This window comes from Seriola dumerili, unplaced genomic scaffold (assembly GCF_002260705.1).
Source record: "Seriola dumerili isolate Sdu_G_001 unplaced genomic scaffold, Sdu_1.0 BDQW01000127.1, whole genome shotgun sequence".
NCBI classification, from domain to species: Eukaryota; Metazoa; Chordata; class Actinopteri; order Carangiformes; family Carangidae; genus Seriola; species Seriola dumerili.
Window position 1 is genome coordinate 822144 of NW_019174382.1, and position 12683 is coordinate 834826.

Below are 12683 nucleotides of genomic sequence, written 5' to 3' on the forward strand. Positions count from 1 at the left end.
TTTTATGCCTTACTATACTATGTCATTTTTATGACGTTTTATGCCTTACTATACTATGTCGTTTTTTTTTAACTTTTATGCCTCACTATAGTATGTCGTTTTTATACCTTACAATACTATGTTGTTTTTATGACTTTTATGCCTCACTATACTATGTCGTTTTTATGCCTTACTATACTATGTCGTTTTTATGGCTTTTTATGCCTTACTATACTATTTCGTTTTTATGACTTTTTATGCCTTACTATACTATGTCATTTTCATGCCTTTTTATGCCTCACCATAGTATGTCGTTTTTATGCCTTACCATACTATGTCGTTTTTATGCCTTACTATACTATGTCGTTTTTATGACTTTTTATGCCTTACTATACTATGTCATTTTCATGCCTTTTTATGCCTCACCATAGTATGTCGTTTTTATTCCTTACCATACTATGTCGTTTTTATGACTTTTTATGCCTTACTATACTATGTCGTTTTCATGCCTTTTTATGCCTCACTATAGTATGTCGTTTTTATACCTCACTATACTATGTCTTTTTTATACTTTAATATGCTATGTCGTTTTTTTGACTTTTATGCCTTACTATACTGTGTCGTTTTTATGATTTTTATGCCTTACTTTACTATGTTGTTTTCATGCCTTTTTATGCCTCACCATAGTATGTCGTTTTTATGCCTTACTATACTATGTCATTTTTATGACTTTTATGCCTTACTGTACTATGTCGTTTTTTTTAACTTTTATGCCTCACTATACTATGACGTTTTTATACCTTACTATACTATGTTATGTCATTTTTATGACTTTTATGCCTTACTGTACTATGTCGCTTTTTATGACTTTTATGCCTTACCGTACTATGTCGTTTTTTATGCCTTTTATGCCTTACTGTACTATGTCGCTTTTTATGACTTTTATGCCTTACCGTACTATGTCGTTTTTTATGCCTTTTATGCCTTACTGTACTATGTCGCTTTTTATGACTTTTATGCCTTACCGTACTATGTCGTTTTTTATGCCTTTTATGCCTTACTGTACTATGTCGCTTTTTATGACTTTTATGCCTTACCGTACTATGTCGTTTTTTATGCCTTTTATGCCTTACTGTACTATGTCGCTTTTTATGACTTTTATGCCTTACCGTACTATGTCGTTTTTTATGCCTTTTATGCCTTACTGTACTATGTCGCTTTTTATGACTTTTATGCCTTACCGTACTATGTCGTTTTTTATGCCTTTTATGCCTTACTGTACTATGTCGCTTTTTATGACTTTTATGCCTTACCGTACTATGTCGTTTTTTATGCCTTTTATGCCTTACTGTACTATGTCGCTTTTTATGACTTTTATGCCTTACCGTACTATGTCGTTTTTTATGCCTTTTATGCCTTACTGTACTATGTCGCTTTTTATGACTTTTATGCCTTACCGTACTATGTCGTTTTTTATGCCTTTTATGCCTTACTGTACTATGTCGCTTTTTATGACTTTTATGCCTTACCGTACTATGTCGTTTTTTATGCCTTTTATGCCTTACTGTACTATGTCGCTTTTTATGACTTTTATGCCTTACCGTACTATGTCGTTTTTTATGCCTTTTATGCCTTACTGTACTATGTCGCTTTTTATGACTTTTATGCCTTACCGTACTATGTCGTTTTTTATGCCTTTTATGCCTTACTGTACTATGTCGCTTTTTATGACTTTTATGCCTTACCGTACTATGTCGTTTTTTATGCCTTTTATGCCTTACTGTACTATGTCGCTTTTTATGACTTTTATGCCTTACCGTACTATGTCGTTTTTTATGCCTTTTATGCCTTACTGTACTATGTCGCTTTTTATGACTTTTATGCCTTACCGTACTATGTCGTTTTTTATGCCTTTTATGCCTTACTGTACTATGTCGCTTTTTATGACTTTTATGCCTTACCGTACTATGTCGTTTTTTATGCCTTTTATGCCTTACTGTACTATGTCGCTTTTTATGACTTTTATGCCTTACCGTACTATGTCGTTTTTTATGCCTTTTATGCCTTACTGTACTATGTCGCTTTTTATGACTTTTATGCCTTACCGTACTATGTCGTTTTTTATGCCTTTTATGCCTTACTGTACTATGTCGCTTTTTATGACTTTTATGCCTTACTATACTCGTTTTTTTTTTACTTTTATGCCTCACTATACTATGTCATTTTTATGATTTTTATGCCTTACTGTACTATGTCGTTTTTTATGACTTTTATGCCTAACTATACTATGTCGTTTTTATACCTTACTATACTATGTCGTCTTATGACGTTTATGCCTTACTATACTGTGTCATTTTTATGGCTTACTATAGTATGACATTTTTATGACTTTTTATGCCTTACTATACTATGTCGTTTTTATGACTTTTGTGCCTTAGTATACTTTGTTGTTTTTATGACTTTTATGGCTGAATATATTATGTTGTTTTTATGGCTTAATAAACTGTCTTTTTTATAACTTTTTTTTGCCTAACTATACTATGACGTTTTTATACCTTATTATACTATGTCATTTTTATGACTTTTATGCCTTACTGTACTATGTCGTTTTTATGGCTTACTATAGTATGACATTTTTATGACTTTTTATGCCTTACTATACTGTGTCATTTTTATGGCTTACTATAGTATGACATTTTTATGACTTTTTATGCCTTACTATACTATGTCATTTTTATGACTTTTGTGCCTTAGTATACTTTGTTGTTTTTATGACTTTTATGGCTGAATATATTATGTTGTTTTTATGGCTTAATAAACTGTCTTTTTTATAACTTTTTTTTGCCTAACTATACTATGACGTTTTTATACCTTACTATACTATGTCTTTATTATGACTTTTTTTGCGTTACTACACTATGACGTTTTTATGACTTTTGTGCCTTAGTATACTTTGTTGTTTTTATGACTTTTATGGCTGAATATATTATGTTGTTTTTATGGCTTAATAAACTGTCTTTTTTATAACTTTTTTTTGCCTAACTATACTATGACGTTTTTATACCTTACTATACTATGTCTTTATTATGACTTTTTTTGCGTTACTACACTATGACGTTTTTATGACTTTTATAACTTACTATACTATGTTATTATTATGACTTTTTATCACTTACTATACTATGTCATTTTCATGAATTTTATGCCTTAATATACTGTCGTTTTTATACCTTACCATATTATGTCCTTTTTTTGACTTTTATGCATTACTATACTATGTCGTTATTATGACTTTTTATGCCTTAATTTACTATGTTGTTATTATGACTTTTATGCATTACTATACTATGTCGTTATTATGACTTTTTATGCCTTAATTTACTATGTCGTTATTATGACTTTTATGCCTTACTATACTATGTTGTTTTTATACCTTACTATACGATATCGTTTTTATGCCTTTTTATGCCTAACTATAGTATGTCGTTTTTATATCTTACCATACTATACTTTCAGTATTTGTGCCTTACTATATTGTGAACCTTTTATGACTTAATTGAACACAAAGAGTTTCTCTCAGTCAACTTTATTGAGTCGTTCAGTCATGAACATAGTCTCAGTCTGACTTCATTTACAGAGGTTTTATGTTCTCCAGCATCTTTAGGATCTCTTTAGTGTGTTGAAGAACTCTTCCAGAACGTTCTCCACCTCGTCCTCGCTGTAATCTCTCACCACGAACCGCTCGCCGTCATCTGCTCCCCGAATCATTGCCGACAGAACTACACAGAGACAAGAAGTTAATGCTGTAGGGGTCACCTGCTGACCTCACCTGTATACACAGGTCTGTGAGGCATTGGGAGGAGAGCACGGTGTTAGGTGTGTCACTTCCTTTTCAGCCACTAAAGTATATCTTTGGCATGTTAACATTTTCATTTTCAAATTTTAACTTTTAATGTTAACATTTAAACTTTGGTACTGTAACATTACCATTCTAAAGTTAGCTTTTTAATATTTTAAGCTAGTATTGTAACAACTGGCATTAGCTAGCAGTAGCATTTTAAGTTATCTTAGGGCACCTTTCATATAGAGCAGATCTGGACCATACCCTGAAATGTATGGTAAGTTTTGTAATATTAACATTTTAACTTTAGCAATGTAACCTTTGCTTTTTAATGTAAGTGAAGTCAAATCAATTTTATTTACATCGTTCCAAATCATAACAGAAGTTATCGTAGGATGATGTGGATCATCAAGAGCGGAACAAACAAACAAACAAACAAAAAAAAAAACACTAACAGACGTAACACACCTGGACTCTGTTCTCTCCTCCCATTGGCTCACAGAGCTGTAGGGGTGTGGTCAGCAGGTTAGTAAATATGTAAAACAGGAAGTGTCCTCACCGCGTCCTGACAACGGCCTGAACATGCACAAGGTTTTTTTCTTCATGTCAACGACTCGGCCGAGTTCATAACCAACACCCAGAGACGGCTGCGTGACCTCTGCCACCACCACTGAGGTCAGAGGTCAGACAACAAACACCGAAAGGTCAGAGGTCAACAGGTGAAACAGAAGCTGCCTGCAGACACTGACACACAATAATCAATAATCAATTATCCTCACCGTCAGACTGTCGGAGCCAGTCCACGTCTCGGTCATGAATAAACTTGTCTCCGGCTGCTGAGGCGTCCTCACCTGTCCAATCACAGCACAGCAGCTCAGTGACATCACACATACCTCAGTAATCTCAAAGCTGCAATAGTGTTTAGTTTTAATCAGTTGTGTCATTCTGAATGTTTGTTAAACGTAATTAGTCTTAAATGTTTTCTTTCATGAATTACTTTTGTTCATTATTTTTGTTTCACCATCTTTATCTATTTGTTGCATTTATTTCCTTTCCTTGTATTTATTTTATTTGTTTGTATTGTTCACATTTTACTTTTTCAGAAGTTTTGATTGTTTCCTCCATTTTCAATGTTCAATTGTTTCAGTAAGTTGAAGTGGAAAATGTTTTGAACAAAGAAAAAATAAATGAGTGTGACTGAAACACCATGTTTTCCTCATGTTGAATATCTTTATTCCTGCATTACTCTGTGCAGGACCAGTAATATTTGCAATCTGCACCTTTGGTTTTAAAAGCAAGGTGAGAGAACAGCTGTTCAATCTTCATTTATGAATGGACAGTTCACTCAAAATGCACAATGACGTCATCTCACTTTACAGTCTGTGGGATGGTAAATCTGCAACTCCACTGCGGCTAATGTTAACGTCGTAATGACGTCACGTCTGTGAATAACACACTGAATCAAATTTTCTGGTGTATGAATTACAATGCAGCCACTACAGCACTGAGAGTGACCTCTGACCTCTGTCGCTGAGCTCTGTGCTGCTCACGTGCTCGGTTAGCACGGTCCCGTAGCTCTGCAGCTTCTCCACGATCCTCCGGTACAGCGCCACGTCATCTCTCCCGCCGCGGATACTCCCGCAGAAATAAACCTTCATCCTCTTCACGACCTGCTCCACCGGTTCTGCCTGCGTCCTCCTGCTGCCGCTTCCCGCGCTGTTTGCAAATGAGCCTCTGCGTGGTGACCTGACGTGACGTGGTTACGTGACATGTAAACCAATACTCCTATAACCCGGAGCGCAGTCTGTCAGGTGCGCCAATGTTAACAGATGCCGTTATTTCTCCGCTGTGATTGGCTGAACAGCAACAGTCTGAACTCTGTCGCCTCTGATTGGTCCAGGATGGAGGAGGTGACCAGCTGAGGGGAGGAGTTACCTAATAGACAGCGCTCAGGGCAGCAAAGCCCCACTTCATTAGGCTGAAGTCTCAAAATAAAGATTTATGTTGCACTTTCTGTATTAATCCAAAATCTATTCATTTGTTTCTATATTTCCCACAAACTTCCTGTTACACCTTTCAAAATAATCGTTTTCACAGCCTGTGTTATTCTTGCTTCAGAGCAACAGAGGTGGAAAATTAAAATAATTTAAACTCCTGTGCTTCAGTATAATTCTGAGGTAATCTACATTTACACATCTACTTTACTTAAGTAAATTTAAAAAAAAAAAATTCAAATAAATAACCTTGTTGGGTTTTTTTTACAGATAAAACTTTATTCATCCACGGGGGAAATTCACAAACTACCCAGCTGAATATAAAATAATTCAAATGAACCATTAAAGTGATGAACACATTAATGCATCAATATTTATAATACAACATTATATATGACTCTGCATACTGGGTACTTTTACTTTTGGTCTTTAAGTATATTCTGATGATACTTTTGTCTTGTAAATTAGTTTAGTGGTGGAGTTATATTTACAAATGAAGCGTGAACTCTGCATTAAGTCTGAATTAAGCTGCTGTTTGACCTCAGATTTTTCTGCTTACAATTAAATAATCTTGATCATTATAATGTTTTGAGGACGGCGACCATTCATCTTGAAACTCTGCTGATAGATGAAATACCAAAATGTCGAGAAAGAATCTCTTTGTAAATTTAAATGATGTTGTTTTACTAAATAAAGTGTGGATTATCTCAGTGACTCCAACCAAAGTCCATAAAGTTTACTCGGGGTTTCTGTACAGAAACTATAAATACATCTTAACATGAGAACACAAAAGCCAAAACAAAATGTTACAGAATGAATAAAAAATGTACAAGAGCTGAGAGAGAAAAAGTTTGACTTCATGAACATGAAGCTTCATCTTCAGAGGACATTAACACAGAATCATCCCTACTCAAAGGCCACTTATTAGCTTTTTCAGGAGCCGTCATGGTCTTCATCCGCTCAGTTGTCACATGCTGATGTGATTCCACTCGGACCTTTGAGTTGTGATCATTCTGTTATTTTAGGTTTCCCACCAATGAACTTTTATAGTGAAACAGAAACTTTCTTCTTTTAAAAGATGACTGACAGCGTCTCTGAGAGAGTGGGGGCCTCAGTGGACCCTCAGTGAGGCCCCCAGGTTCCTCAATGTGGCGTTGAGTGTCAGTTCAGGCACGTCTCTGGCCACACGCTGCATGGGAGCCAGGTTGGGTCCTTCCAGAGTGTCCAGCAGCCCTGAAACGACAACGACAGGAGGTCTCACTCAGACACAAAAACAATGAGGAGGTCTCACTCAGACACAAAAATGACACTCTGATGCAAGGAGGTGAACTGTTTACACTCAGTCACATGACCTCAGTAAATGATGGCGTCAGGTGCACAGGTGTGCGTCTCACCTTCTACGATCTTGTGGTAGGCGAAGTGCAGGTAGAGCAGGAAGAGCATGTGCAGCAGAGACAGAGTCCCACAGAGGAGGAGACGAGGCGTCTGTCCGACCGTACGAGACAGCAGAGCCGCCACCTGAGAGGAAGACACATGGGACATCAGGTGAGTCCACAGTTGTGGGAGAACCAGGGGGCTGATGGGAAATGTAGTCCTTACCATACGCAGGGTGGACAGTCCTCCAACCAGCAGCCACAGGACGTAGAACAGGAAGTGGAAGTGGATGTTGTAGGTGATGAGGAGGACAGCGCAGTGACCAAACAAACCGTAACCCTGACGACAGCAGACAGGAAGTACATTGTGTTAATTAGGTTGAGAAAAAAAAAGGTTAAAAGCACTCTACATGATTACCACAGTTTGGATGGCACTGACACTGTGTAGTGTGTGTAGTGTGTGTAGTGTGTACATGTGTAGTTGTAGTACCAGTACTGACCAGCAGGGACAGCATCTGCAGCATGGTGATCTGAGCGTTGACCAGGTACGCCAGGAAGTAGATGAAGGAGGAAACGCCGAGCCAGTAACCGAAACACGTTCCTATAGCCGTACCCATCAGAGTCCCCTCCCTCTGGATATCACACACACACACAACGAACACACACACTCACCACACACCACACACACACACACACACACACACACACACACACACACACACACACACACACACACACACACACACACACACACACTCATCAGTGCCCCAACAGAACCAATTGCCCCACGTGTTTCTGGAGGTTAGCGTTTTTTGTTAGGTTTGCGTTTCCAGGTGTATCTGTGTGTGTGTATCTGTGTGTGTGTGTGTGTGTGTATCTGTGTGTGTGTGTGTGTGTGTGTGTGTGTGTGTTCTTACTATGACAGTTCCTGAAGTCTTCATCCCGTGCAGCAGGATGGCCACCAGAGTAAAGACCAGCATCAGAGGACCGTACAGCTCACCTGCGATCTTCTACGGAGGGAGAACGAACTGTCAGAGGACACAAACCTGATCCTGGATCACAGGTGGAAACATGTTTGTGTGTGGTTACCTGGGGGAAGTTGATCATGCGGACAGGTATCATGGACTCGATCAGCCTGGGAGACGCAGAGCAGACGGCAGTCAGACAGAGCGGGAAACAGGAAAGGGCAGACAGGAAACAGGAAGCGTGGAGAGTCCTACCTGCTGCGGACCTGAACCGGCTCCACGTCAAAGTACGGCCTCAGGATGTCGATGTTGGCATAAAGGTTAAAGGCTTTGGAGGCCTGACGCTTCCCCGCCTGCCACACCTGGACACATCACACAGGGATCAGGACTCAGCTACAACTGATCTGACCAGTTCAAAAAACAGAGAAGAAGTCCACAGGAAGTCCCATCAGCGTGAGGAAGACCTCACGGATCCTCGACCTCCCAGTGACATTAAAATAAAAGTCTCCAGACGATTATCATTATTGATTACTTTATCATTACATTATCACATTAACCAAAAAGATTCAGTTTCCTGGAGCAGCTGGAACCATCGAACGTTTGTCAATATTTACTTCAGAATGAACATAAAAGAGAATCAGGAAATGATCATCAGAGCAGCTACTGATTATTTTCTAACTAATCAGCTTATCGTCACAGAATTATTTTCTCGTTAGATGGTCAAGTCTGTGCGTGGATGACCTCTGACCCCCGTCCTCAGTGGCGCTCACCTCGTCAGCCACCTGTCGGCCCAGCTGACCCTTTATCCCCTTCATGCCCAGAAACTCCCCGTCGTCGGGATTGTCGTCCTCGGTGGCGGCCGCCTCCGCCGCCACCTCCTCCTCCTCCTTCATCCTCTGGTGCATCTCCCCCATGTCCTCGAAGCTGGAGCCCGACGTGTCGTCCATGTTCTCCATGTCGATGACCGCCGAGCCGCCGCCCTGGAACACATGAGGAAACACGGGATCAATCCTCATTCAGACGTGTTTGTGTCTTATCAATCACAGAATGTCGTGTGTGTGTGAGAATCAATAAGTGGATTAACAGAAAATGAAAAAGCAACCATTTTAATAATAGATTCATCTTTTGAATCGTTTTTAAATTCAAAATTCAACAGTTGCTGAGTTAAGTTTCATCACACAAACTGATTCATCGATTAACTGAGAAACTGATTGGCAGATTAATGAAAATAATCAATAGTCACTGAACTAATCAGTTTAATGTTGGGCCTGATATTGAAGACTTTATATTCTTCTTATTACAGATTTATTTATCTGTTGTAACATCAATTATTTATTGGTTATATTTTTGATCAATGATGAGAATCTGTGAAGTGACGGATCAATGAGGAGCAGCACCAGTAAAGCACCGGTACCTCAAATGTACACTACTGCAGTACATGTACTTAGTTACTCTCCACCACTGAACAACAACTTGGGTTTAACCTGGTTATCTCCAGACTTGTTAGTTAGCCTGTTAGTTAGGTGGTAAGTTAGTAGATTAGCTTGTTAGTTAACCGGTTAGCAGTGTTTTAGTTAGCAGTTTAGCCTGTTAGCTCACCTGGATGAGGTTGTCATCGAAGCTCCCCCACGGTTCCGTGTTCGTGTTTCTGCTCCCGGAGCCCGCAGACATTTTCCCCGCAGCAGTAGCAGCAGTTTATCCGGTGGTTGACCGTCTCTGTCCCGGGCAGGTGACCGTGTGACTGCCCCCTCGACGGACTGACGGAAGTTTAATCTCCGCACAAACAATAAAACTCTGATGTTTTAGTCTCTAAGATCCACATAACAACATTACGACGCTACTGAACATCCGCACGGCACGCAGGACGACGTCATGACGTCATGCAAACTGAGCGACGTGGAAGCCGAAAATGTCGCGAGATTCTTGTGTCGTCGGTGACACACACACACACACACACACACACACACACACACACCCATAACATCATGTGTTTAAAAAATAAAATACAAAAAAAAAAAATGTAATCAACACAATAAATAAATAAATAAATTAAGGGGGGAATAATACTGACAATGATTATGATACAATAATGATACATAAACAGTAAAAATATGAAACTATATTTTTATAGTTATTATTTATAATTATATTGTTAATAATTATTGTTATTATTGATAATAATAATTCGAATTTTATATTATTTATATCAAAATTAGTAATAAAATAAGTGTTTACAGGTGCTCTCAGTGTTGTTCTTGTCTGTCTGTTTGATAAACTATCATTATTATCATTATTATATTATTTATCTGTCTACATAAATATGCACAACAAGTAACAATGGCCAATAACATATAATTCATAAATTACAGTCAGAACAAAAATTCAATGGTACAAACAGACTCTTCACTTCACTGCAGCTTCATGGCGCCATTTGGTGGACTGATAGTAGAAGTACAGCAGCTGAAGGTCCGTGCATGAAGTATGAATCTTCTGCAGTTGCTCACGTTGTATAATGAATATATATATGTTAATACCTAATTTGATTGTCCTGCTTGTGCTAAGTGCAGATGTATGAAATATGATGACGTTTGTGAGCTCGTTCTGTATTAGCAGCTTGGAGTGTGTTATTGTTCCACTGAATGAAGACGCACGCTCGCCTTCAAAGTAAAGGCTGTGCGTTTTGAATAAACTAGCAGATTAAACATTTACACACTGATTGTCAATGTGTTCTAACATAGAGACAAATCTACCTCCACCTGTCACTCATAGCGGCCACTCCCTCAGTCAGGCAGAACTTTAACCTCTGATCAAATTAAAAAGGGTGAGTTATATCAAAATGAAACCCCCCTACAAAACAGTTTTTGTACCAGGCTGTAAACATGTTGATTTCTGCTGTAAAGTTGGATATTTTAACATGGGAGTCTATGGGGACTGACTCACGGTTGGAGCGAGTCTCTAGTGGTCTTTAGAGGAACTGCAGTTTCTGGTTCTTCCACTTGGAGGTTTGTGTGTGGTTTTTAAAGTTCAAACAGTTAATCAGAAAATAATTAATGAATTCATTTTTGAATAATAATGAGTTGCAGCCACAATCCAGTATGAATTTATGTCTTTTTATTTTACAAACAGTGAAAAACATAAAACAAACTTTTACAAAATCACCTCATCTTTTTTAAATTTATTTTTACATTATAAGTGAAGTTCTGTTTTTTATTTAAGAGGAAGTTATTGAGTAAATCTTACTTTTCCTTTGATGTTACTGACACACAGATGAAATACTGTAAAACACTGTCAGAGAATTATCCTCTTTATTTCATCAACCAATGTATCCAGAGGTCAGACAACGAGACAAAAAATATATACTGCAAATATCACACAGTAAAAATAAAATATCAGTATTACAAAATAAAAGATTTTCCTGTTTCTATGAAGGGCTGTAAAACTGTCAACACTCATTTTTATTTAAAGTTATAAACTGTGGGGAAATACAACTACATGCTACACATAAACAGAACATACACAGAGGAGTAAAAAATTTTCAGTCCTGATTTACATTTTTACAAAGAAAACAAGCAAATAAGAGAAATTCTGGTTCCACGTTCTGTAAGAGGAATCATATACACTATAAAAACATATGCTAAAAACATCTGCGTCGACTCTGCACCTTCTTCAGGGGCAGCAGGGAACAGAAAGGGGTTTACAGCTTGAACGTAGGTTGAACGAGGTTTGGTCCCTGTAACAGACCGGCATCGTCACTGACAAACTAAACAGTCATTCCGTCTCAGAGTCTGGAGCGTCCAGCAGCTGGGAGCGAATCAGTGAGGGTGTCTCGTCCAGTGGGAGGACGGAAGACCCCAGTCAACCAAACCACATCCTCCCTGAGATCTTCAGGGAGCTGTTGGTGCAGCAGGAGAGGGCGGAGCGATGGTGCTGTCTTCTTCTAACTCGTCTAGTTTGACGTAGAGTCTAGTGCTGGGTGTGTAGGAAGGTGGAGCTGGATGTGTGATCATCCTCCTGCCTTGGTTTGGTCCCTGATTTCTTCTTCTATGTTTGCCTAGTCGCTCATCCCTTCTTCTTCACCCCTGCTGCCGGTGTCTGGTCCTGGACTTGGCGGCAGCAGCTCCATGTCCTTGGAGCTGCTGGTGCTGGCTGCCCTGGCGATCCTGGTGAGGGTCTGTTCGTACGGCGAGGGCAGGTAGACCATGAGGAAGACGCCGTCCGTCACATCCTGCTCTGAGCTGGAGCTGGGGAGCTGGTTCTGCCCCCTGCTGCGGCGGATGGAGGACAGCAGCTCGCAGTTCCTCTCTGGGTCCTGCAGGTCCTCCAGGGCGATCACGTTGGCCAATCCCAGCTTGCCGTTGAGGCTGAAGCCCCGCCTGCGGCGCCAGATCAGGAAGCCGAGGATGCTGAGGAACAGCAGGAGGACGGAGACGGTTGCTACGGTGATGTAGGCGATGGATCCTGCACTGAGGATGGTCTCGCCCGAGCTCTGGCCCTGAGAGTCCGACACAAGAAGATGAACGACATTTTCTGT

At 39.4% G+C, this 12683-nt stretch overlaps 2 protein-coding genes across 2 annotated transcripts; both read right to left on the reverse strand.

Moving 5' to 3' along the window:
• Positions 1–3558: 3558 nt before the first annotated feature.
• On the reverse strand, positions 3559–5583 carry dnph1 (2'-deoxynucleoside 5'-phosphate N-hydrolase 1). The gene is made up of 4 exons (XM_022748667.1): positions 5343–5583; positions 4600–4671; positions 4380–4490; positions 3559–3758 (listed from the first exon to the last, which is right to left on the reverse strand). The coding sequence occupies exons 1-4, from the start codon at positions 5476–5478 to the stop codon at positions 3640–3642; spliced, it is 438 nt and encodes a 145-aa protein (XP_022604388.1). The 5' UTR covers positions 5479–5583; the 3' UTR covers positions 3559–3639.
• Positions 5584–6111: 528 nt separating this feature from the next.
• On the reverse strand, positions 6112–10016 carry yipf3 (Yip1 domain family member 3). The gene is made up of 9 exons (XM_022748658.1): positions 9752–10016; positions 8923–9132; positions 8408–8514; positions 8277–8322; positions 8105–8197; positions 7688–7819; positions 7414–7527; positions 7209–7332; positions 6112–7047 (listed from the first exon to the last, which is right to left on the reverse strand). Exons 1-9 carry the CDS (start codon positions 9821–9823, stop codon positions 6926–6928), a joined length of 1020 nt encoding a protein of 339 aa, XP_022604379.1. The 5' UTR covers positions 9824–10016; the 3' UTR covers positions 6112–6925.
• Positions 10017–12683: the final 2667 nt, after the last annotated feature.

Coding starts and splice junctions, on each gene's coding strand:
- yipf3 (XM_022748658.1), bottom strand. CDS start 9,823: ATGTCTGCGGGCTCCGGGAGCAGAAACACGAACACGGAACCGTGGGGG. Junction 7,528..7,687: donor TGCAGATGCTGTCCCTGCTG/GTCAGTACTGGT, acceptor TGCTGTCGTCAG/GGTTACGGTTTGTTTGGTCA. Junction 7,048..7,208: donor CTACCACAAGATCGTAGAAG/GTGAGACGCACA, acceptor TTGTCGTTTCAG/GGCTGCTGGACACTCTGGAA.
- dnph1 (XM_022748667.1), bottom strand. CDS start 5,478: ATGAAGGTTTATTTCTGCGGGAGTATCCGCGGCGGGAGAGATGACGTG. Junction 4,491..4,599: donor CTGGCTCCGACAGTCTGACG/GTGAGGATAATT, acceptor CTCTGACCTCAG/TGGTGGTGGCAGAGGTCACG. Junction 3,759..4,379: donor CAGGCCGTTGTCAGGACGCG/GTGAGGACACTT, acceptor GTCTCTGTGTAG/TTCTGTCGGCAATGATTCGG.